Genomic DNA, 27,264 nt, shown 5'->3' on the forward strand with positions numbered 1-27,264 from the left:
TTTTTTGATTTATCGTTTATATCGTTATCGCTTTAGGCATTTTACGTTTATCGATTATCGTTATCGCTTAACTGAAAAATGAGTTATCTCGCCCAACACTGACTACTGCTAACAACTACAGGGTCATCAATAAGTAACGCTACAAGAGATCCAATTCAAAAAATGGCAAAGGAAGCAAACGTGGCCTATGGAACCATGTTAACAGTTCTCAAGAAGGATTTGAAGATGAGCCCATTCAAACACATGAAGAAACAGTTGCTAAATGCCAATACCATAGAGCAGGGTTTCCCAAACTTTTTTGGGCCACGGACCACTTATATTTGTGAATCTGTTTATTTGCGGACCCCTAATATAAAGGTAAAAATGAATAAAACCGAATTTTTTGTTATTTAAAAAAAACTGACAACATCAATGGGACGGATGGGATTGCTTCTTATTGCATATAAGTCATCAATTCTCGGAGTTATTTGTGAGGTTTAGTAACATCAGAAGGACATTCAATATAGCCAAGCTTAATATACTCCTTCTTGTGTCTTCGTAAGCTATTCTAGCTAAGTAATGCTATATATCCTCTTCTTCTTTTTCGACAAAACATGCTGCTGGGCTTCACATTCCGAATCATTACAATCTTCTTTTCGTTTTAAAAATTTATCCATAACTTTAAACTGGGCTACAACACTAAAATTTAAACTTAAATTGCCAACGCATAAGAAATGGTGCAAATGTTTCAATCAGTTTACGAACATCACATGCCACTCAGAAATTTTAAGGGATTGTACAGTTTTTCTATATCTATAATTTCAAAGATATGTGCTATAGTGAATTTTTCTCATTTTTGAAATCACACAAGGCCCTATTGAAGAGAATTAGATCTTCAGAAAAATATGCATGGTCAGAAGAGTAAATTTGTAGTGATTTGACTTACAAGCGTGTCTTTAATTTGTTTTAAGCATGTAATTGCTGTTCTTCCTTTTTCGGCACAACCTAATTCTCATTATTATTTTCCACTCTGAAGTTGAGATTTTTTTCAGTGACAGTCCGTAGCTATATTTAGAGAGTGCTTACCCTGCCTGGTGTGAGATTCTGCTCGTGTCAGAAGACAATACTTTTCATTTCGGTGGCTGGCGCTTTAGCATGAGTATCGTACAACGTTTGCAGCTTTAGCATTTTGGTACCGTAACGTATATATATGGTCTCATGAAAATAGTCATGCACTGTCCGGAATTTTGCTTTTTCAAATATGGTAACCCTAAACTCAACTAAAGAAAAAGCAATGACAACTCAAGAAGGAACACATTGCATTGCAACAAATGCGTACGTCGGAGTATCCCAAGCAGTTGCAGGCAAGCTACCAGCACCTCAGTGCTTAAAAAGGAATATACGAAATGCTAGAAATGTAGCAGTCCAAGTTCCCGTAACTCCAGAATTGCACATAACATGTCGTTTTGATTAAAAAGAACTGTCTCAGATATTTTTAATATGGTTACTTCATTTTAATTTGCTCATTACAACAACTTTGAACTTTAATGGGTATCATTTACTTTATCATCCGCCTTTTCACTTTAAAAACAATGGGTGGACGTTGACGATTAAATTACTGACGATGTGGTGTCTTGCGATGACAATGTAATTACCATGTGATGAAATTACAGTGAATCCTTAAAATGTCTGCCGATTTCAGAAAATGCCTAATAATTCTCTGGTGTTGCCAGATCAGTGAGTTTTGCTTCGTGACTGAGGAAAATTTTTAGCAGGTTGCAATATTGTTGATTTCTTATTATTTTGAATCGACTTCGAATATAATAAACACTACTTTTGTTTAAAAATATCCTGCAGCACTAAAGATGCCCGACAATGGGTATTTAGCCCATAAGTAGCCTATAGTTCAAAGCTAGCTTGAAAACGTTCTATTTCAATGAACATTTTGACTGAAAGTACCATATTAATTATTACCATTGTCATGTACAGCGCCCAGGAGCATAGTTTGACTGTGGATGTGGCGCTATATAAATATTATTAGTTCAACAATCTTGCGTTATGTGTTTCGTTACATAAATTACAATTAAACATTTTTTCCTTCAGTATAAACTGCATATATTTGGATTAGAAAAAACAACTTAATCTGGCATCACTCTAAACTTATTTACTTTAAAGTTAACTCACTAACTCAACACTTACTTTAAAATTATTTATTCTATCGACATGTTAACAAACTGATTTGACCTTACTTGCAATCAAAGCTCATCTCCACAAGACAGATTCCTGACTTCAAACCTTTATTAAATTTTGAAAAAATCTAATCTGGCAACACCTTACAATTGAATCATTTGGCAACACTGCAAACTAATAAATTGATTGAAAATTTTTATTGAAATTTTTAAATAAAATTAATAATTAGCAACACTAGATGTCGTTGAAGAGAGGTGACCCCCCAAAACTTTCCTGACAACAATTTCATTATCGCAACGTTGAAGTTTACGTTGATACAACGTCGTCTATCGTTGATACTTCGTCGTCATCATGTAATAAACAAAGAACGGATAACATTAATTTAACATAAAACAACATCAAATAAATAAACAACAAAATCTTTCAATCATCTCGATCCTTGTGGGTGATGAAAATAGGTTGAAGTTCGAACATTGTCATTTTCGAATTGTCATTTTCATTATTGAACATTGAAGATAGTTAGAAGAAGTTATTGAAGATCTCGGCCTGAAGACGCCAATCTCGATCTCCAACTTCTGTAAAAGACGAAGCGAATAATTAAATTAAAGAAGTTTCCACAACTTGGAATACTTTGGATCCTTCCAACTGTGTATTGATGGAACGTCGTTGAATCAATGTAATGTTGATGCAAATACTTCACGTTGATGTTTATTGACGTAGAATCAACGATAGAATAACAAACCTTGGTGATTGTAGGCTACCATAGGCTAGCTAGGCTACAATTACCAGAAGCAAAATATTATCAACAATTCGAGGTTAGAGTTTGGTAGATGTTATGTTAGATAACGTTGATACAACGTAATGTACTCTACATGTTATGTAAGATAATGTTGATACAACGTAATGTACTCTACATGTTATGTTAGATAACGTTGATACAACGTAATGTACTCTACATGTTACGTTAGATAACGTTGATACAACGTAATGTACTCTACATGTTATGTTAGATAACGTTGATACAACGTAATGTACTCTACATGTTCTGTTAGATAACGTTGATACAACGTAATGTACTCTACATGTTATGTTAGATAACGTTGATACAACGTAATGTACTCTACATGTTCTGTTAGATAACGTTGATACAACGTAATGTACTCTACATGTTATGTTAGATAACGTTGATACAACGTAACTTTCACCTTATTGTCCGACCGATCCAGAGCTTCCTTCAACATGGATCGTTCCATCATGTTCGCAACTCTCCCCTCCCCATCACCATCATCGATGCAACGCAACATCCCAACCCTCTCCTCAACTTTGCTCATTACCTCGATGACGTCATGGATGGATAGGAAGTTGTCTCCGAGACTCATCTCAACAATCTAAACACAAATAATTATGATGCAACAATTAAATAATGTTGTTGTTTGCGACGTTTTGTTTATTTGTGAAAGTTTAACAAAACTTAAATAATTAAAATTGGAAACTGATTTGGACTCGGACGATAAAACAACGTAAAGTAACGTTGAATCAATGTAACAACTGATTTTAATGCAACCATGGATCAATGTAATTAAACGTTGGTTATAAAAGTTAAACATGACTTACGGATCCAGGCATCGATTTGATCGCTTCCTTCCAAGGACGGAATTGGTTGGAATTCATTTCGCATTTGCCCAGATTAAGCATTCCAATCCGCCCTGGCATTGATTTGAGGAATGACGTCACCGCGTGGAAGTCATTCTGAGTGTCGGAGGATTCCATCCGTATCCTCCCTCCATCAAAATGACTTCCTGCGGCCACGGTCACTTCCTCGTCGTTGCCTTCCCTCAGGATTCTGCTGATGGCGATGATGGAGCGTTCATCATTGTGATCTAACAATGCAGGAATAATATCAATCAATATTAGCTCGGCTAACCAGGTTGTCATCTAAAACCACAGTTTAGTTCTAACCATAAAATAATCAAACATTGAATCAAAGTTGTTTACTTAAGAATAAAACATTAATTTATTTATCTCATAAACAAAATATAAACTAAAAAATAAAAATACAAACAATTATTTTGAACCAAAAATCATTGTTTCGTGGCGTTGAGATTTGTAAAGTTTTCTGTGTCCGAGATTTCAAAGTTTTCCAACTCACAAGTTTCTGTTTTCAAGGTTTTTGAAGTTTCTCAAATTAAGGCAGAATTGCTTATCTGGCAACACTTACATGGGAAAAATAGCCACAGCCTTTAAACAAAACTTTTAGGTTCAAGTCAAAATCACAATTTGAAAAATAACCTGAGCAGTCTTAGGCTAGCTTTGCAGTTAGAAACTAAACTTTTGCTAAAACATGAAACTAACCTAAGCTTGCAAATTGAAATAAACTTTGATTTCTTTTTCGACATATCTTCGAAGAAACTTTACAACTTGATCAAGAAAATTTCCCAATCAGTCATTTCTTGCTGAAACTTCATCCAAGCTGATGCTTTTTGTTCCAAACTTAGAAGACAAGGACAGAAACAAACTTTAAAACACCTCTCTTGTGAAACTGGGCGAAATGATGACTGAATTGAAAGCTGACACTAACCATTTCTTTCCTGCTTCTTCTTCAACGACCAAAAACAAAATGACTGTCGCCTGCTGATTTGCGCGGGAGTTTTTGTGCAGAGTTGCCAAATAAGTTTTTATTTAAAAAGTAGTTGACGCAACAAACAATAGAATAAAGATAAAAAATCTAAACCATTTGGGAAAAAACACATAAAGTACTAATTTCACAGTTATTAAAATTAAAATAAAATATACGATCAGCTTGTAATTTTCAAAGAATACAGACATACTCCAAAAAATGCAAATTTAAGCTTCGGGAAAAATTGTTTGAATTCTGTTCCGGCAACTCTTCTAACCAACACAAATGGTCGTCTGCAGCTTTGCGCGGGAGTTTTCTGCGTACTGTAGTGTTTCCCAGAAAAAATAGTAATCAACAAAAATTTAAGATGAATGTTAGTCTAAGCGTAAAATGCGAAAATATAGGGCCGCCTGGAATAAATTGCGACCTCAACAAATTTGGTATCGTTGGAAAGCTTAATTCCTCTAGATTAAGATTATCACTCTCCTCCAACCAGGGGACCCTTGGCAAAAAAAAATTATGGCCGTTTTTTAAGCAGCACCTTGCGCCGGTAGTGGCGCAGATAGCTATGCTTTCAGCAGAAACATGGTTGAAATTGTACGTACTTTGTAGCAGAATGATTAGGCTAACGGCCAGCAAGCCGTGTAAATTTCTGGCAGTCGAAGTTGCTCCGGTGACCACTCACCAGCTTATTTATTAGCCATGATGTTTGTAAGTAACTAGACAGTAGTAGTATTGAGTAGGTTTGGGACAGCAAAGATTCTTGATCTAGCACTCTGCAGTAGCCTACTAGCCTAAATATCACAGAACTGAGTAGCCTACCAGGCAAGCATATAGCCTAGTTTAATTTGTTTTGGGAACTGTTTACAAGAACATCATTATCGGTAAGTTATGTCAGGTTATTCATTTAATTTGGTTTGCAACAGAAGTCAACACGTTAGGCACGGTACCGGGCAGCAGGGGATACACAGGTGCACTAGGCCTATAACAGTGTATGCTAGGCTATGATGAAAGTTAAAGGAAACAGGTCTAAATATTCTTTACATGCAGAATGTCTAATCGTCTAGCTCATATTAAATTTTTGAGTTTTCTGTTGTTCTTTTAGCTGAGTTCTCTTTCATTTAACATCTTGGATTTTAAATGGCATTGCATGCAGGTGTGAAGTATTTGTACCAATGAATGCAATATGGTACCGTAGTAGTAGTAGGCCACTGTTATAGGCTACCAGTGCACTGGTGCACAAATTGACAAATGAAGGGTGTTTATTGAGACTTGGTAGCTTCTAGTGATATCCATGCAATAATGCGTATTCTGGTAATTGCACACTCTATCAGTTAAATAAGGAGGCCAGCCTACCAGTAGGCTTATGAACTATGGTTCTTGTTACTTCTGAGACCACCTGAAAAGACTATATCATATTCAGATATAGATTAAGTTTGAAAGAGCAAATGTGCTGTGTGGCCATTTTTTTTTCCCAGGTCTGAGGTTACTTTTCTCTCTTCACAGCTTTACAAAGGTTTTTATGAAATAATAATTTCTAAGTTGTTTCAAATTACTTGCTGTTTGCTCATGCTTGGAGTGGATGTGATACAACTTCTGCAATATATCAACAAGGTACCAATATAATTAATCAGCTGTGGTAGCTAAATGCTCTTGGCTGATGCTGAGCTGCGTCGGAGTCTGCTTCGCTTTCTGACCTAGTCTTATTCTGAAACGATCCCTGTTCCATATCTAGAAAGCTAAAACCTCAATTGCTAAGATAACAGGGATCAGTTGTCAGTAGATGTTACAGAAAATATATTTCGCACTTATTCAGTGCATCGTCAGTTCTGATAAAAAACAATTTATCAGTGAAATTATGTTTTTTATCAGAACTGACGATGCACTGAATAAGTGCGAAATATATTTTCTGTAACATCTACTGACAACTGATCCCTGTTACCTTAGCAATTGAGGTTTCAGCTTTCAGCTGTGGTAGCAGTACATTTTTATCTTGCTTTCAGTATTTTCTGGATTTTCCCCACTCTTCATTCCTGAACTGCTTACCATGCTTGTCTGAAAGTACATTTTTACCATTTTCTGATCAGCTTTTAAAAGATATGCAAGAACTCAGGTGGAAGTCATTACCAAATTTACTAAATATTATTCTAATATTGTATTTACTTCTATTTGTAATGCCAATGTACGGAGTGTATGCACACATTATTTGGTGACAATGATTAATTATTTCATTTGTCTTGTTGCTTAGGAAAGCTAAAGATGTTCAATTACCTGAAGAAGGAAGAATTTAAACAATCTGCTGATGTATTTGGTAGATTAGGTTCTACACGTGAGCAAAATAGCTGATGCTGGAAGAGATTTGTTATTGAAAACGTTGGTTACTGGGACTGTATTGGGAGACAGTTAATTAAATAAAAATAAATGAAAATGTTGCTGAGTAGGCTACCAGTCTGAATGAGATTCACCAATAATAATGAAATATTTTGTTGATCTATCCAGCTTTAATGAAAAACCTGCAGATTCACTTGGCCAACTACGGTACGTCAAGTACATGCAGATGGTTGCAACAGCTTCCACTGTTCATCCTGAAAGATTGCCACACACCGAAGCTGCGATTCGTTTTCATTCCTTCAGAGTACATTTGCAGGTGAAATAATAGTGCATAGCCTAATGGTATTGCAACACAATACCGGTAATCATTTAGTAAAAAAGCGTCTTTGCCCTATAGATTATAGCACTTGAAGATATTTTTCAAGAATTGTTTATTGTCGGTAACTTCAAAATATTACAGCAAATTGCGCTACAGTATTAAACTGCTGTAAGGCAAAAAATGCAAGTTATAGCAAAACAACTTGCGTTATAACATGACTAGCATAATCAAGTGGTGTACTACAAATCAAAAATTTTATGGCAGCAAGATTTGATTTATCTAAGTTGATATAAAACTGTTGTTTCAGGTATGTCAGTAGAAGCATCTTGACACCGAAATCTTGGATCTCGCACAGTGGGGATGGAAAGCTGACTCAGCAGGAGCAGTTATGCCAATAAAGACCAATTTAGATCCGGCACCAGAATGGCTATTGAACGTTGTACGATGCAAATGCAAAGAAGGAACAAAAAATCAATATGGTACAATGTCTTGCAGCTGCAGAAAACATGGCTTAAAGTCAGGGCCGAATTAAGGCGGGGGCTGACGGGGCTACAGCCCAAGAGCAACTGGCATGCTTATTATCAGAATCAGGAAGAATAAAGGACGATAATCATAGAACGAATGCTAACTGTGTGAACCAGTGGTTCTCAACCACTGGGGCGTCAGCTAATTTCCGAGGGAGCGCGAGATCTAGCGTTATTTTATATGAGTTAAAGTTATGGTCGTGCATAATGGAACGATTTCATAAAACTAGTCGGGCGCTGCAGGATAGCAAAATTACTTTGAATAAGGCAAAAAATTTACTTCAGGGTCTAGCCTACATGACTTTGTTCAAACATAAGATTCCAATTTCAAGAATTCGAAGAAAAGGGTAGAGTATTAAGTGGCTGTCATCGCTATATTGAAGAAATTTCAAGAAAGAAGGGAAGAAAAGTATGTTTGGCTATAGCGAAGGTTGATCTGAAGACACATTACTTGATCCATCGAGTAGTCTCAAAGTAGACTCATATTAATTTTGCCAATCATTGACCAAATTATTTTGTGTATGAAATCCAGAATTGCAGCATAGGCTACGATCGTCTTCAAATAAGATTTTCGTTTCTGGAGGAATTAAACACCATGTCTAACTGTAAAATTGAAAAGAGTGCTAAAACATTGCTTCACTATTATCCAGATGATCTAGACTAGAAGAATCACTGCCTGAAGAGAAGATTCATTTTTCTGAACTTCTAAAACAACACCATTTTAACAGCGAATGCAGCAAAGAAACTTAAATGTTTAGATTCATCAATGAAAACGAGTTTATGCATGCATTTTCTAACATATCTGTAGTAGGCCTACTAAGAATGTATGTATCTTTGTGTAATGATTTCTAATTGTTCAGGCGAGCGCTCATTTTCAGTGCTTAAAAGAGTAAAGAATCAACTGCGTTCATCCATGGGCCAGAAAAGGTTGCATTCCTTAGCTCTACTCTGCATTGAAAACAAAATTTTGGAAAAAATAGACACCGATGATGTTATTAACAGCTTTGCTTTGTCTAAATCCAGAAAACATGTCATTTGATTGTGTTTAATAATTAAATACTGTAATTCGGGTATAATTTTTGTTATTTTATTTTAATTGTGATTGGTACAATGAGAGGAATGAAATATAGGCCTTAAATTACCACATAGCCCCAGGTCCATCAAAACCTTAATCCGGGCCTGCTTAAAGTGCGTAACAGCATGTGGAGAGTGTCGTGGGGAAACTTGTTGCAATCTCAGTTATGTACAAGAAGACTGCCCTGAGGATTGCGACAGTTTGATCATGTTTCAATAAATGATTTTATAAAAAAATGGAACGTTTTGCCCTTTTGATTTTATGAGCGACCGAGCATAGAAGTTCACACCAGTTAAGTGATATAGGAACGTTACTGCAAAGGCTGGACTGAACCTGAAAATGAGCCTAGAAACGTATGAAATTTTTTTCTTAAGTTTGCTTATGATAATAAAATATAAAACAATATCAAATAAAAACAATTGTACGGTACCACATAGTTCATGGCGATCTTTATTCTCCTATGGCAGGAAGGCGCCTTCTGCGTTAATACATAGGGTGGTTGCCCAGACCCAAGCTCGATTTGCCAATTTTTCTTGTCTGATGGATATTTGTGTTTTGCCGAAATTTGGGTTACCCGAAAGATTCCACTGGATAGTTGAGCTGTAGCCCACTCCTCAGACATGGCATATCCATTAGCAGTGTGAGTCGAATTTTCACCGTCGACAAGAACAATAGTTCCACGCCTTGGGCACTCAACTGTCAACCATTTCCTCGAAGGCATAATTATTGAAGTAAAGTTTTAAAAATTTCGCACTTTTTGTATAATGCCCATAATATACTCTCGCCACTTTCAGCGCTTAGTTTCGTCATTAAATCGGACCTGGGGTCAAAATGCCCCCTTGAATCATTATATGAAGCTCCGTTCTGTCTAAAAACGATCTTTTAGATCCCACTACTGCATACCAGCTAGCGATGCCTGCCATTTTTGCATTAATTCAACGTTTGCTGACGTTAGATCGGTGTGGAGGTGACGAGTTTAACTGACTGGGATGTAAAATTATCGCTTTATCAACGCAACTTTATTACAAAGCACGCTTGCTATCTTCAAGACATAACTTCTCTGGGTATAATTGGATTTCCGCAGGATGATGATGTTGTTTTTGCTAGTTTGTCTTTGTTTTCATGTCGTCAAGTTACAGCCTATCTATTTTGTGAGTCGTGCAAGGCATGGTGCGTTGCGCTTGAAATGGCTTTACCCGTGGTAGGATTTCTTTGTGGTGTTTTCTTTGCCTGCCTTGCTCTTTGCTATGAGCTAAACGCATCAAGACGTGTTCTCCTCACGACCATCAGCACTCTTGATAACGCACGATGTTCATAGCAACTGTCCATACAAATGTTAAATATATCACTATCAGCTAAAGCTATGTGGGCTAATAAAGCTATAGCCTAAATATATGTTGTTTATTTGTTTTTTTTGTTTGTAACATTTTCTTTTTTTTATTTTCCCTTTATATCTTAAATTTTTCTGAAGGTGTTGCGACCGCGCCAATTTTTTTTCAACTAAATAACTTACTTCGGTCACAAGCACGTTTTAACGTTCGCGTTTTGTCGCTTCTACCTTTTTGTGGACCTTTGCTATGTTGACGTGTATTGTTTTTGATATGATGGTCAGAAATAAAAACAACTGAACTGAAATGTATTGGATCTGCAATTATCAATGGGCTGGGAGTAATGTAAGCAATTTTAGTTTGATGAGGTCAGAGTGACGTCAATTAAAAATAAAAAATATTTTTTCAAATGTGAGTTGTCTCTTTCTTATACACGTAGGGAAAAAAGTTGACAATTAGACTAGAAACTTGCGCAAAAGGAAAATTGCACTTTCGACACTAGCGGCGCAAGGTGCTGCTAAAAAAACAGCCATAACTTTTCTTGCCAAGGGTCTCTGGTTGGAGGAGAGTGAAAATCTTAATCTAGAAGAGTTAAGCTTTCCAACGATACGGTACCTAATTTGTTAAGGTCGCAATTTATTCCAGGTCAATACGTTTTACGCTTAGACTTATAATGCCAGGTAAATGGTTTGTTTGGATTTTTTATTGAAGCTACACCAGATTAAATCATTTTTAAAGTTTTGTCTCGTGAATATTCTATTTTAAGTTTGTGAAAGGAAGTAATGTTTCCTAAGAAACTTTAAAAATTGAAAAGGACAGTTTGACAAAACGCTTCCTTTATTTGCTTTCAAAATCACTCCACTTGAACAAAAAGGCAATCAGCTGTAGTTATGGAGGCTATTGAATGATTTTAATGTTGCTATTCATAAAAATATAGGTTATATAAAGCTTCTAAGTTTCGTTTCTTTTGCGTTCCAACAAAGATAAATAAAAATTGAATTGAATACAGTAACTTATACGGGTAGGGACATGTTAACTGCGACATGTTAGCAGCATCGAGACATTTTAACAGCATAGCTAGATAATTTATTTTTAAATATTGATCCTGAGATTCATTTTATTCAAGTCCCTGGATTTCAAGCTGTTTCAGTAAAGCATTATTTCAACTGTTTCATTAAAAATAGCTACGAACGCCACTGCACACAACAACAAAAATTACTCTCAATTACTGTAGTCTACGTAAAAATGTGTAATTAATTACTTTTAACTTTGATTCAAATTTTACCCGAACCACTGAGGACAGAAGAAAAAAAGCAAATCGAAGTCAAATCTTCTCCGATTCATGGGGCAGCCACTTTTTAAGTTCAGTTATATGTTTTAAAATAAAGGTATCGAGTTGAATTTGGTTGATGTCCAACGAGACCTGGATTGGAGCCGAAATTAGCAAAACAGAAGAGAGTGCTAAAACATTGCTTCACTGTTATCTAGATGATCTGAAGGACTCACTGCCAGAAGAGATGATTATTATGACTTGTCAAATGTTACAAAGCTTTTCTAGTAGAATGAATCTTGGTATGCACTTTTGACTCTGGGTAGCGGTTCTACTGTATAATTTGGAACTGGTAGGCTACCAATGAGATTCTCGTGCCGTAGAGCAAAAACACACTATCGGTATATCCAAAGAATGCTCGATGTTTTTCAAGTTTCCGTGCTTTTTGAAAAGGTCAAGGACCATAAAATCATCTCCGGCAAGGTCTGAACGTACCATCTGGATCTCCTTGTTAACGCTACTGACTATTAGTGAGATGGTTGACAAATATTTAATAACTTGTGGTAAGTTAGACATTTGTAGAAAATCTGTTTGAGTTATTTCTACTTGAAAAGTACTTGCTGCCTGAAAGAAATGAGTACTGTTGCTTAAATGTGAACTGGAGATCATGATTTTTCACTTTATTTTGTAAGCTGCAGCTTCCTTGTTATGCTCTTATGCTTACTGTGCTTATATCTACACTAATATTTGCTGCTAGAGCCTTTGTTTCCTAACATGGCTGATTTGATTCACTTGGCAATTTTTCATCTTTTGATTATTTTTAACCTGAAATTTAAACACTTTTATAACTATATAACTAAACAAAACTATGCAACAAAACAACGATGCAATCTTGGTTTTCAGTTGCCTAAATATAGGCTAGATCAGTATAGGTCACCTCAAAATTGGTAAAACATCCTCAGCATAGAAAACTGTGTTGACTAGGTAAACACATTTACTTACCAGCAGCAACTATTCGAGTATTTTTATACAGCTCTGAAAGAAACGTTTTCCGTTTTTGCAATTTTTCACCTGAAAAAAAAACACACCCCTCATGAAAATTATGGCTGATCGTCACCTTCGTAGATGTCTCTTTCGTGGCCTAAGCATTCGTTACCACAGTTCATGCTTTCACTAACCAGACTAGTCGCGGGAAGATAGTCGATGTATGTGCAATCACTTTATTTCTATACAATCAAAGGCTATAGGATTGCCACCAGGGTGCAAGGATAAAAAAAAATATTATTGTATAGGCTACACTACAGTGTCAAACAGCACATTAACTTCATAAAAAATCACTAAGAGCTCTAAAAATAATCTCTCTAGCCTACTAAAAATTTTTAGTTTGCAATTTGTTGTAAACTTTTGACGAGCCGTAGCTTACAGATATTTGCGTTGCCAACATGTCTTCGAGATAAGACACAAAAAATTGTAGGGATGCGGTTTCTTCTACAACACTCTGGTTTTTCAACTCAGCTCAATTAAACGAATACTTCTGCTAAAAAATTAAACTAGTTCAAAGTGCAAAATTAAAGCAGCCTGTGTTTAAAAGTTTCTTTAAATAGCGTTGTCAAAGTCCTAATTTAACGTACAAAGTAAAATACATTTTACCAGGTGAAGATAATCGGGTTTGCTGGGAAGGTGGTTGGAGTGTTGAAACATCGGATTCTTCTGAAGGTGGCTGGATAGTTGTTGACCTTAAAGAACCTATAAAAGTACAAACATGCTTGCAATATGCGCCTCAAGTTTAGATAGCAGATTTTTAAAAAGGATTTTTAAATCTTTGTGTAAAAGTTACTTTACATAGCCAAAGATGGGCACCCGCTACTTTTAAAGTAGCGGCTACTTGGATAGACCAAAGAAGCGCGTTACCCGCTACCAATCGACGAAAGTCGCGCGCTACTCGGTACCGCTGCTTGGACAAAAGTAGCGCGTACTATCGCTACTTTTGTATGAAGTAACATTAGGAAGCACATTTCAAGTAACTTGTAATGCCGAAAAAGATCTTGTAAACGAGTGGTATCATTCATATACACTGCCTTCTCAACATTGTTACAGCAAACACGTTCTATAGGTGAAATTTATTTTTATGAGTCTTTTAAAAACACGAGCATTTAGATATGCGAGTCGCTGAGTCCTTCCGTTTGGACTTGAGCAGTGAGCACGTCTTTACCAACAGAGAACGGTCTCTACACCGCAGCACTGGAAGGAATGGGAAATTGCATTTAATGAAAAGACGTTTTAAATCGGCACTGGGAAAGCTCAGGAGCTTGCTTCTGTCTGAAGGAAAGACCTCCACAATTGACTGGGTTTTCCGTACCGACATTTGATGCGATGGCACCAATACACCAAAGATTCATCCTCAGAGTCGTGACTGGTGTTGGGTTAAGGGTGGGCGATTTAAAATAGTGGATTCGAATCCTGTACTATTTGAATAATTTGAGTCCAAAAATAAGATTCAGTATGTAGCCTATCTCATTTTTATTCACGTCACATTTACGTTATTTATCACTGCTGGAGTGAACAAGCTCAGAGGCCGATTGGTTTCTCCTTCGGTTCTGACACCGCATGACCATACTAGACTAGTAGAGATGACGGGCTATGTCACATTTTGAAGCCTTAAAATACCGGGCCGACTGTTTCGTAGCAGTTCGGCAGACAAAACACATTACTTTTGCCTTAAGAGTATGTAGACATGAATCGCAGGTTTGTAGACGTTGACTCAATGTAAGGAAAGTTTGTAAGTTCCGAGCTGAAATACTGCGCAGCTGGACATTTTTCTTGATGGGAGTGAACCATAAAGTGAACTCATACGCAGTTAGTCACAGCATAGGCAAGTCTAGCAGCTAGAGTGAAAATGAAAACAATTTAGTCGTACAATATGTGCAGTTAGTTTTCATGTGATATTCTCAAGCAACTAACACAGAAAAGCAATGCAAGGTACCGAAATTATGTAGCTGATTGCTGAGCAAATCAAGCTTCTGATATGCAATGGCTACAGGGCTAGTTGTATCTTCACTTCAGCATACTTTTTAATGCTACTGTAGGCTATTTTAACTTTTGTCAGTTGACGAAGAGAAAGCATGTTGACTTCATGTTTACAAAACTAAACAAGTTGAACCAATCATTTTATGGCAGCAAAATATTGTAACTCTATGACCAATGTATGAATCGTAATGCAAGTCTTGGCATGTAGGATAGCCTATAATACATGACCGCGAATCGGTCATGATGTGTAGTTCGCATGTTCATGTAGATGATGGACTTTTGTTTCATTGCATTTTATAGGATTTAAGTCACAAAATGCCTAATAAATGCGTTGCGTTTGGTTACCAATCAGGCTACCTTACTTCTGCTGCCAGTATTTCTAAATTTGCTTTTCCTTTGGATAGTGTGGTGTTGCTGCCGCAATGGATAAAATTTGTGAACCGATCTAACTGGGAGCCTACAAAAAATTCTGTTTTGTGTATGAAATATTTTGAAGAGAAGTTTATAAGTTATGGTAAAAGAAATAGCCTCAAGTGGCATCTAAATCCAGTTCCGACAGTTCACTCAATTGAAGCATCAAAACGCCCATCAGCTTTACCAACTCCAGCAGCACCTCCACGAAAAGCACCCAAAATTCATATGAAACAGCCTGATGAACTGGTAGACGTCTCGCAGAAAGACAGAATATCTGATTTTAGACCTAATATATATACTTTTGTGCTGCAAGAAATTTACAATTTGATGGTTAATTTAGTTTAAAGTAAATTCAGCCTTGTTTTACTATGTTGAACGTTTCGTTGCCTGTGTTTTCGTACACTGCCAAGTTGATGACTAGAGTTCTTAAACTACACTACCTCAGAGATTGTGAGTAATATTGCGTTTTTGACAATATATTTACAAAGGCAAAATTTAGAAAATTTTTTTGTTTTGCCCCCAAAATGTTTTACTCTCCTACGGCTATGCTTAGGCCTACAGCTGATTGTGCAGCTAAAGCTCCTTTGTACTTTCAGCTTTTGTCAAGGGGGCTTCAATGTGCCTTCTCAGCCACTTGCTGATTTTGTTTGTATTGCTTTTGCTGTTTTAGATGTTGTTGAAAAGGTACCGTACACAAATGTGGATTGCCTTGTCGAAAGGCTATGCAGTATGTTTTAAAAAATATCTTTTCACCGGTGTAAAGTTTACATGTGACACATATGTGGACGGGGGCAAGCAACCACTTTGCATCGAGAATTGCTGTTAATATTTAATATAATAATTGGCAAAAGATTATAAATGAGACAAAAAGAAAGGATGACATTGCAGCATTTAAGGCAACGTCAAAAGTAGTTGACTCTATTGTAGTTATGAGATGTCTTTTTCCGTCACCATGATCACTATCGTATTTCTAGTTCCCCCCAATTTCATTGAATAACACATATATCATTATTTTCACATGTCCTTACACCATTTTTGTTGTAAAAAAATAGTCTGTGCTGTTTATTATTGTTTATTTTGCGGTGTTTGTTTACTTACAAATTATTCATTTGCACCCTCAAGGCCACCTGGAGATGCGGCCTGATTTGTCACATTTTGCAGATTTTGATTACAGCTACTGCTAGTGCTTGACTGACATTTTTTGAGATGTTTTTACTTTTTGCGGTTTCCTAATGACATGAAACTTTTTTGTTGCCTTGGGGAAGCAGTAGCAAATGAGAAAAGGAAGTTGAAAAACGCAAAATCAGACTGTTATTGAAAATTAACAGTCAGACTAAAATCTACAAAATCAAATTTTTTTTGTGTTTCAACATATGAGGATGTTAAAACCTATTGTGTCATCTGGGGAAAAGAATAAAGAAAGCGTAAAAATCTAATTTTTAGAAAAATTTATTTAAACTTTCGCCCAAAGTCAGAAAAACCTGGAAATTTCTGCAAAATGTGACAAATCAGGTCGTATCTTTTGGTGGCCATGGCACCCTTCATTATATAGTTTGGCAGCCTAATACAATGTGTCTAAGGAATGTAAGCTCAGGCAACTGTTAAATGCATTAAAAACGCCTTAACAGGTCTCAAAAATATCTGCTTTGTTATACCCTATGCCAGTAATAGCAGTTTCTTTGTTAGTCAAAATTTCAGGTATTTTTCTATCGGCCCGTTGTAAAAAGGCCTATATATGTGACATAGCCGGTCATTCTTTCTTGCATAACGCAGTGAGAAGAAGTCGGATAACTAATAATGTGATGATATCGTAAATCTGATATACAATTAAAAATGAGCCTTGTCGCTTAAAAGAATAAAAAAAGACCTTAAATGTTATAAAGCGACAATAAGTAAGCAGCACAGCAAATAGGTTACACAAGCGCACACACCCTGATTGATATCGCATGAACCAGTTTTGAGGTTTCTCCGCAGAACTGTGATAATCTCATTTAGGAATTGCGAGTTTTTGCTCGGGATTTCGGCGCTATATAACCTGGAATTTCTTCACTCAGCAAGAAATTTTATTGCGTTTAGTTGATAGAAGTTTGCATATCTTGGCTAATTTTTTAAATCAAAATTTTGAGAGTAGCTGACAGATACCCTCAAAGAATGAACAATCACATTCTTCATCTTTACTCAATTGGAGATTATCATTTCATATAAATTGAAATGTTTCGGTTCCTCTCAAATTACATCTAAAATATTTTTTGGAAAAAGTAAAAAGCGAATTAAACTTTATTTTTGAACGCCTATGCGTTCATGTGTGACATTTGCAGTCTCAGCTGAAGGAACATCGTGCAAATCGAAGATTTCGGTGCTTGAGTTAATGTCATTCTGTACTTCTAAGAAAATGAAAAAAAAAACGAAAAAAAAAGCCGATTTGAAGCGATTCTTCACAGTTCACAGTTTGCGACTTTGCAACTTGTACGTAAATGCTTCACCGAATTTGATACTGAAATCCATCAGGCTTTGCTCATAAAATCTTGGATTCCTCGCCTCAATAGGCAGCTGTTTCCTATCTGCTAAATGTCTTCACGTAATTTTTGCGTCATTGATTTGTGTTTGTTCTTAGACAATTAAGCGTCATGTGATTTTGCCTCTCCTCTGCCTTGCCGTATCATTCTTATTCGTGTCTTTTTTCGATATTTGTGTATATAGATCAGATCTGTAATTTCAACTTATGAAGAGCATCAGTCAGTTGGTTTTTGCCGAAAACGTTTGTAATCTTTAGTATATTTTCGTGTAATTATGTTAAATAAATACCGTAGGTTTTTTGTGTAATATAATATTCTTAATTTAATGTAATAAAGTCAGTATATAATAATTAGTGTGATGTAAGGTATAGTATCTGGTCTGTCTAGTCAACAACCCTGTGGCAGTCATTGGTCCCATAATAGTGCCTCAGTTATTGGTGCGTTGTAATCATTTGGTTCACTAACACTTCAACACCAATATTAATCAGCAATTTTTCCGGCATGACACTCTACATAGAAAAATCCGTCTTTATATATTGTTTCAACGTTTGCAGACGTTAAATCAATACGAAAACCGTTGTCTGTTGGTTGGTTTCACTTCTTTTGAACAACTGTATTATATCAATAAGAGCAAAATAAAATCTTGTCAGTGGATGTCACGCTGTTAATCGCAGGATACTGGAACAGCGACTGCATTGCGTGAGTCTCCACATTATTAGTTTCACTGCAGAGTTAACCACCATTAGCCTGAGACAATGTTTTAACAGGAAAAGATTTGAATAGTTATGAACACAGCAAAGCATTTACTTTCCGTTTTAATGAACGTAATTTGTGCTTCAAACAATTCTTTGACTTTACTTGGCGTTTAAATCATTTTCCTTGACAAAAATATTTTAAACAATTAAAGAATAAAAACTATGCTAGAATAGATTCGAATCCTCAACCATTTAAAATAATCTTTCTGAAGGGTTGGCTGGTGTCACTGGTTGGTTGGTGTCACTCTTGTCGGTATCAGTGTGGCTTGATGTTTTCCACAATAAACGAATGATTTATGTTTTAATTTTTTCACACACTGTTTCCATGAAAAATATCTAAAAAAGCCATTTTTTACTTTATATTGGAAAGTAACCGGTAGCGGGAGTACGACTGAAAGAAATCTATCACCTATCTGCTACAGCTACATTGAAAAAAAAGTAGCGCCGCTGCTGCAGCCGCTACTTCAACAAAATGTAGTTGCACAAAGGTAGCGCGCTACTGCCCACCTCTGTATATACAGCGTTGTCAAGGTGTTAATTTAACGTACAAAGTAAAATATATTTTACCAGGTGAAGATAATCGGGTTTGCTGGGAAGGTGGTTGGAGTGTTGAAACATGGGATTCTTTTGGAGGTGAGTGGATAGTTGTTGACCTTAAAGAACCTATAAAAGTACAAACATGTTTGCAATATGCACCTTACTTGCAGATGGCAAATTAAAAAAAAAAAAGATTTTGCAAGTGACCCTGAGCGGCAAACATTTGCTTGCTGCAAGTCCGATGCACTTCAGGCAAGATTCAATTTCAGCGCCTCATTGCTCAACTTTTTACTATAGTTGAACATAAAAAGTTATGAAGTTTTTAGTTTTGGTAACTCCAATTATTGTTGGTTAAATTACTTTATATGTAGTAGTAAAACTAGGAATTAAAAATTAAATGATAGATAAACTTTACACGGTATCAGCAAATTAATACAGCTTACGCCAAAATCTCATGTTTCATACTTAGCTTAATTTTTAAAAACAATAAAAACTATTAATACTACAAAAAGTGCTCAATACTAAGCAAAAAAGCAAAGCAGAGCGAATTAAATCAAATATAGTTATTACTATCAGAATCCTTAACAGCTTGTTTCACCTTTAACGGATCATCAGAAGAGTCCTATTCAAATAGAATCTATTTGAATATAGAAATAAAATCAAATAGAATTGTATTTGAATAAGACCTTCTGATAATCCGTTAAAGGTAAAACAGGCTGTTAAGGATTCAGATAAAAATAACTATATTTGATTTAGCTTAATTTTTATGTGTAAGTTTGGTTAATAACTCTGCTATGTTGACCGCAGACTCCGAATGTTTGGAACCAGACCTGAGATGCCCAGACTCCGGCTCCTAAATACTTTAAAACTCCGGCTCCTGTACACTTCTGTATTGTAGCCAGCAGTGTTGAGTTAAGTAGTTCAGTGAGTAGGCTACTTTTGAACCAGGGCAGGGGATCGTTTTAAGTACCCAGAAACTTATTGAAAAGTCCAAGATATTTTTATAATTGTCCTCAATTTGCATTAATGATGCACTGATGTGTCCTTCCTCATAAAACAAACACCTAACTTTCTCCCGGAAAAAAACTTTTTTAAGATAAGCCACAAATAAGTTTGCAAAACATTAAAGCATTGGATATGTTGACCTTGTATCAGTGTAGAAAAAATGATTTACTGACCAGGGCAAGCCTATTATATTCTGAACTCTTGCAGAGGCTTACTATAGCCTACAGTCGTTTTAATGAGTTTAAGTTTTGAAAAGCTTTTCTCAGCGCAAGCCGCAAGCAAGTTTGCAAAACATTGAAGCATTTGATATATAGTCTAAAAGTTTTTATTGCACCAAAAACCAATAGAACATCTTCAGATGTCAAAAATTTTGCTAAATTTGTAGTTATTGCTGATTCGGTCACTGGTCAACTCATTAGCGTCAATGTGGCTCCTTGATTGTATGTTACCAATGATTTGCAACAATCTCAAAGCTGTTGAGAAGGAGCGATCTTCCTGGCGTCAGCACTACCTGACTACTCACTACAGAACAGCGAGCATTGTGTTTCGCTAACCATGCCGATGTAGCCTCCACACTAGCCATCAAGACTTTTCCAAAAACATGTGTTTCTCGGCAGTCGAGTGTAGCAGGGACAAAAGCAGCGGTTGAGAACTATGTGGCAGGAACTAGTGGTGCGGTACTGATGAGCCCAGCCTCATGGGCGAAACACGTGTCTATCGCTGAGTTCCTGCTACACTCGACTGCCGAGAAACAAATCTCATAGCTCTTGCAAATGCGACACCGAATTTCCAAATGAGCCCAACAAATCTGCGGTTTCAAAGCATCGGAGCGTCTTTTTCCATTTATTTTCTCGTAAACTGTAGGCCTGAGATTGGTGCGACAACATTCCAAACACAAAAATATCTTTGTTCAAAGAAAAAACAACTTCAAAAAAAGTTACAAAACTGCAATAAAAAAAAGTTTGCACCCTCTTTAAGTCGTACATAGCCCGAGAGGCTCTCGTTGAGCAAACTGATCTAACTGGAAATGCAGAAACAATCGAAATAAATTGACAATGCTCCAATTGTCTGTGTACATTGATCTTACTTGGTCGACGAAGGGAAAATGGTTGTAATCGTTGTGTAGACTTGGCTGTTCTTCCAGATGATTCTGTAAAAGCACAAATAGCGACAAAAGTTAATTACAGTGTTAATTTATTGTAACGCTTGTTGCGACTAAACGAGGCCTAGACGTAAAGTTTGGGATTAACTTTACGAAATTTTAATTGAAATGAAATTGTGGAAATTAATTGAAATTAAAATTGTGGTAAACCTCAAAGTTGAATATTAGAAATTATTTTGGCCCATAACCATTATATAACAGCACAAAGACTTGATAGGTTTGAAAAAAAAATTATCTTCTAATTGTTACGTGAAATAAAATTTCAAAACCTGTTTTGCTCAAGTTCCTGTTTTAAAGCAACATCAACTTTAACTCATATAATTAATTTCTTACTTGAAAACACTTTTTTTGTGAAATATTTCAATCTTCTTATTAAGGATTGAGGCTTTGACTTTTGAGAAACAGTTAAAGCATCCTGGGAAGATGATTGTGGTTGATTTGAAGCATCCTGGGAAGATGATTGTGGTTGATTTGAAGCATCCTGGGAAGATGATTGTGGTTGATTTGAAGCATCCTGGGACGATGATTGTGGTTGATTTGAAGCATTCTGAGAAGATGATTGTGGTTGATTTGAAGCATCCTGGGAAGATGATTGTGGTTGATTTGAAGCATCCTGGGAAGATGATTGTGGATGATTTGAAGCATCCTGGGAAGATGATTGTGGTTGATTTGAAGCATCCTGGGACGATGATTGTGGTTGATTTGTAGCATCCTGGGAAGATGATTGTGGTTGATTTGAAGCATCCTGGGAAGATGATTGTGGTTGATTTGAAGCATCCTGGGAAGCGGATTGTGGTTGAATTGAAGCATTCTGGGAAGATGATTGTGGTTGATTTGAAGCATCCTCGGAAGATGATTGTGGTTGATTTGAAGCACCCTGGAAAGATGATTGTGGTTGAATTGGAGCATCCTGGGAAGATGACTGTGGTTGAATTGAAACATTCTGGGAAGACGATTGTGGTTGATTTAAAACATTCTGGGAAGACGATTGTGGTTGATTTGAAGCATCCTGGGAAGACGATTCAAGTTGATTTGAAGGATGGGATTCTTGAAGAATAGAATCTTGCAAGAGATCTGAAAAGTGAGAAATAAAACTCTTAACTACCTCAGTGTGCAGTAGCACAGTGTTGTGGAGCGATACTTAATGCGCCATATGACAACTATAATGTGAACATAACTTGGAATGCACACTATATTCATTCAAAGACTGGTTGATGCGCTTTCATCAGTCAGCACGAACTGTAACAAGTCGAAAGTTGTGTAAAGTGATTTATATTTTCTGCTTTTAAAAAAAAGAACTAGAAAAAAAACTTAAAAAACAAACTAGTTTTCTCAGTTCCTACTTGAAGCAATTTGTGAAGACAGAGGTGGTGATTGAATTGGAGGTTGCGTCAGTGGTGAGGTAGATGCATCTGAAGGAAATTGATGCATTGCAGAACTCGATAGATCTGCAGAAAATGTTCATAATTAGTTTATTCAGCTATACAACGTAGTACAACAAGTTGCTGCTTCTGTAATTTATTATAATATTTATACAATTGGGTATACCCGCACATAGTTTTTGTACCATTCCAGCATCTTTTACGAAATTTTAAACAGAAAAAATAATTTAGTAGATTACTTTAAAAGAGTTTAAGTTAGTACAGTGGTTCTTATCCTTTTGCCAGTTTGGTTCCACCTTCAAATCACCAACCAATTCTCTCATCCCCTCTTAGAATTGGTTGAAAAGTAACAGTCGCCTACATTTTACACTGTGTCTTGAAACCCTGGTTAATAATTTCTGATTTAAAACCTTTAACATACCAAGCCTAGTTCACCAACGTCGTTTACCAAGATGGGATCTTCTGAGGACCCCATCGTTTTTATTGCTTAAAGTATACAGTATATACAGAAAACCGGCACATCAAAGCACAAGCCAACTTGTAGTCTATTTTCTTCATCATTACTTAAATTACAGTTTTTTCAGCCAATCTAATAATGGAAGATGCTGAAATTGTAAGTAAAGCAAATATTATTTTTATGACACTGTAAGAAACCCCTGTTTTTACCCCAACTGTTATAAAAACTAGAATTTTAGTCTTAGCATCACATACAGTACAGTATAATATATGTGTTTCTACAAATTACGTGGACAAAGGATTGTATTCATAAACAGTAAAACACACAGTTCATTCACTGTCATCTTCACATTCTTTCGCACATGTCACAGTTGTGTTGGTGACTCGGTGATGTTTGCAAACGAATCGTTTGCATTTAGAGCATATAACGTTAACTATTCTATCGTTGTTTCGAGGACATTGAAAACATCTTTCTCTCTTCCGTCTTACTAGCTGCCTTGACGTTGAAGATAGGCTATATTTGAAGCTTCAGTGTTTCGAGCTGCAGAAACTCCCAGACCTTCAATAGTTCTAACGATGTGAAGCTGAAAACCAGATGGATTACATGCTCTGTTCAAGACATTGGGTTTAGTTAATTTTTTGCCTAACTTCACCAAGAAATGAAATCTTCGATTCGATTTTCTACTGTTCCAGTCTCTGTTTTTGAACACCCAAATGATATAGAATTTCAGAGCTCCAATGTCAAGCACGTTCATAAAAGTCGGAAAGGCCATTTTGACGTTCGCCTGGCACAAGAATATTCACTCACCAGCTTGTCTGCATTATCCACACCGCGTTTTGTGCGGTTATATTCAAGTATCATGTTTGATTTCTTGTGATCTTTATTAGACAGTAGGCCTAAGTCATCAAGATACTGAGAAGACAGTAAACGAACCGTCTTGTTTTTTTTAGGCACCCAGCTTACAACTGCCAGTTTTTTCTGAAAAGATGAAGTTTGACGATAAAACATCTCGTCCCTTCGCAACTTCGATAACTGCAGGAATATCTGGCTTTTTTCTCAGTGTTCCTGTCATGGTGATATTTTTTGGAGCAAAAATTCTGCAGTTGGCACTGATGTAAAAAAAATTATCTGTGGTAACACTTCTTCCAGTTCCAAACAGTGGCTTCATCATGTCACACACAACACGATGTCCTTAATTTTTGACTGGTGCACTCCCAGGAAGTTTTCCGGTATAGACTTGGAGATTATAACGGTAAGTGGTCTTCATCACGTCTGCAGCTGCCCACACTTTAATTCTATATCTTGCTGGCTTTGATTGCATGTACTGTCTCATTGGATATTTCCCTCGGAAAGAGCCTTTTTGTTCATCTTCCGTTACTTCTCCAAATGGCGCATAGAGTTTTTTTGCAGTTTTCTACAAATAATCTATCCCAAATCTCGCGAAAAGCTGCCAGTTTATCATTTTCTTTTCTTCGAACACGTGTTGATTTGTCATCAAATCTAATAAACTTAAGAATGCGAGGAAATCTGTTTCGCGCCATGGAAGCAGGAAAATAGCATGGTGAATGGCTTGATCCGTAGTCCACATTTCAGAAATTACTACTCTTCGGCAATGAAGAGCTCTAGCCATTATTATTTCCATCTTATTTCCACAGGATCTACATTAAAGCTAAATTCTTATTCTCTTAGAAGAAGCATTATAGCATTGATTTCTGGAATAACACGTGTAGCTTCAAGATTACTAGCCTATATAGGTGCATATAGTTTGTACAATTTCATCAAGAAACAAACTCAAAACTTCTTGCATAGTGGTTATACGTTATCTGTAATGCGCGTTGGCCCAAGAGATCCAATGACATAATTGCAACAGCGTCTGCGAGTTACCGGGGGCACGCTACTTTTCTAAACTTTTCCTGATTTTGCAATAAATTCATCTTCATCAGAATCATCATTTGACTGTGCTGCGCTGGCAATGTCACTTTCTTCTGAATTTAATTCAAGCTTATTTTCTGATTCTGATGCATCTCCTTGTGGTATAAAGTAGTCATGTGATTCACTCAAGACATCTTCAGGATCAATTACAGTATATCCAACACGTCCAAAATTTGAATAATATCTTCGTGTGTGCTAATACGACGAGCCATTTTTCACAATACACAACAGTTAAAAATTTTCAGAGCCTAAAATTTACTTCTAAAAATTTGAAAAATAACCAGTTGCGTACAAAATCTAGAGATTGCTAAAACATTGCACAAATGTTGTAAACTTTACTTGATTAGGCTTACTAGGCTTCAAGTTCACAACTTATATCTCCTCATCACTCTTACATCTCTGCCTCTAACAAGTTCCTGTGAACGAACTGAAGTGTAACGAAAGCTAACAAAGAAACGTACAACGCAGCTCAGACAGCGCGCCGTTGCGATCCATGGCTACGAAGCTAAATGTCACGCAAAAATGTATTATTCAATCATGAAAGGGCATTACTTGTTGGACTAAAACTGACGACTAATATAAAAAAGAATAGTAAATTCTAAGAGAGAGCTATGATTATACGGCTCGGGTTCCAAATAGCGACTGTCAGAACAGCGACTGTCAATAGAGCGACCACACGACAGCGATTCATTTAAAACAGCGACTGTCAATAGAGCGACTACACGACAGCGATTCATCAAAAACAGCGACTGCCACAACAGCGACCTCACTTCTTTTATTAAATCCAAGGCTTACGCGCACACGCACTCTTTCACCCCCTCCACACATACCTTCCATCCTCCACACCTCTCTACACACATATGCACGCACAAACAGGCAAACCCTGCGTAGTGAAAGATTGAAACCAAAAGGGACTTTAAAACAACATTTTATTTGGACTATCCATAGAAGTCACATGATTTAAAAAGAAATAGGCTAGTCAAGCCAAACAACAGAAAGTCGTCAAGCCTTGCAATAAAATTCAGGGTCTAGAAAAAGATTGAAACCAAAAGGGACTTTAAAACAACCAAAAGTGTTGCAATAAAAATCAAGCCACGTTTATTTCTAAATTGTGAGCAAGGGCTCGAAGGAACTGCTGCAGATCATACTGGCCTCGATTTTGCTGTACAACAGTGATTCGTGTGTTCATTGTCACGTATCTTTTCATTCGCTGAGTCAGGTCTCTGCCTTGTAGTAGCTGGGTTCGGTTTGGCCGTTGAAGGGCTTCCTCCCGTCTTAAAGCTTCGATGAATCGAAAGATGGATGGATGATGAGTTTCCGTTGATCCCTGAAACGCATTGTGCCAACTCTCTAGCTGGTTGTTGGTTCGTGGCAGTCCCGCATCTTGTCTGGCTTTCACACTCCACATATGTACGGGAAACAATGGCTGTCGTCTGTCTCCCCGTCTGTTTCTTCGGCCCACGTAGTTGTCTTCGAAGTAATTTACGAGAGGCATTACTTCTGCTCCAAGTTTGGCCTCCAATTTGGCCTCCAAGTCAAAACCTGCTGACTGGCATGATATAAATCCAAAAACTTCTCGCTATAGCTAAATTGAAAGTGTTAAGTCGCTATCATAACAGTCGCTGTTTTAATGCAGTCGGCATTCATACAATCGCTGTTTGGAATGTCGCTCACTTCATTACGTCCCTATTATGAAGTCGCCATTATGACAGTCGCTGTTTTGACAGTCGCTATCCGGCCTGGATGCCGATTATACTCTCAAATTCTGGCAAAATGTAACGATATTTTGCGCATGAAGTTAACTGGATAAAATTCAGAATTTATAACCTAATATGCCATGGGAGTCCTATCAGGACCCCAGATAACGTAATGTTGTTTTTTGAATATGTTTCAAATGATTTTTTAATTTTTGTTGCACTATACTGAACTTGCTTAAATTTATGACACATAGGCTATAAAGATGAGAAAAAATGTTGCTACAGGTAAGGCGGGAGATAAAAAAAATTCACCTCTGGGGTCCCTATTGCATTATTTCGATTCAGTAGAAACAACAGAACCCACAAGTGGAGTCCCGCACATTGAAAAATCGCCTGTTCTGCGCCGTTCTACGCGGTCCCGACGGCCGGCATTGGATTTAGACGCATCCTCTGGTCAATGGGTAATCAAGGGTTCGAGCTCGTAAGTACAGTTTCGCCTTACGAGCTGGGGGAGTTGCACAAATGCCTGCAGTTAGCATGCTTCCTTGATTACGTTTGCACTCCTTTTGTCACGTGTACTCCGCGAGGCAGTACTCTGTTTTATTCGTATCATTTCATTCTGGCAGGCTAGCGAACAACAGCTTCTTTTGTTCTAGTTCTAGTGTTGAGTTTAACAATCTTACGTTGTGTATTTTGTTGCAGAAATTGCGATTCGATCATTTTTCTTTTGTTAATACATTTAAGAAA

The 27,264-nt window shown here is 36.7% G+C and overlaps 1 protein-coding gene across 1 annotated transcript in view; it reads right to left on the reverse strand.

The window, feature by feature from the left end:
- Positions 1-2,307: 2,307 nt before the first annotated feature.
- Positions 2,308-27,264, reverse strand: part of LOC145777808 (uncharacterized) — a 182,799-nt gene continuing 157,842 nt past the window's right edge. The window contains exons 5-13 of the mRNA XM_082589235.1: positions 22,393-22,497; positions 21,383-22,123; positions 20,975-21,037; positions 18,913-19,008; positions 13,284-13,379; positions 12,636-12,704; positions 3,784-4,049; positions 3,375-3,557; positions 2,308-2,744 (exon numbers count right to left, since the gene is read on the reverse strand). Coding sequence (XP_082445361.1) covers positions 2,646-2,744; positions 3,375-3,557; positions 3,784-4,049; positions 12,636-12,704; positions 13,284-13,379; positions 18,913-19,008; positions 20,975-21,037; positions 21,383-22,123; positions 22,393-22,497 — 1,718 coding nt within the window. The 3' untranslated portion in view covers positions 2,308-2,645. The remainder of the gene's footprint in view (positions 2,745-3,374; positions 3,558-3,783; positions 4,050-12,635; positions 12,705-13,283; positions 13,380-18,912; positions 19,009-20,974; positions 21,038-21,382; positions 22,124-22,392; positions 22,498-27,264) is intronic.

Source organism: Aplidium turbinatum, chromosome 1 (genome assembly GCF_918807975.1).
Source record: "Aplidium turbinatum chromosome 1, kaAplTurb1.1, whole genome shotgun sequence".
Classification (NCBI taxonomy): Eukaryota; Metazoa; Chordata; class Ascidiacea; order Aplousobranchia; family Polyclinidae; genus Aplidium; species Aplidium turbinatum.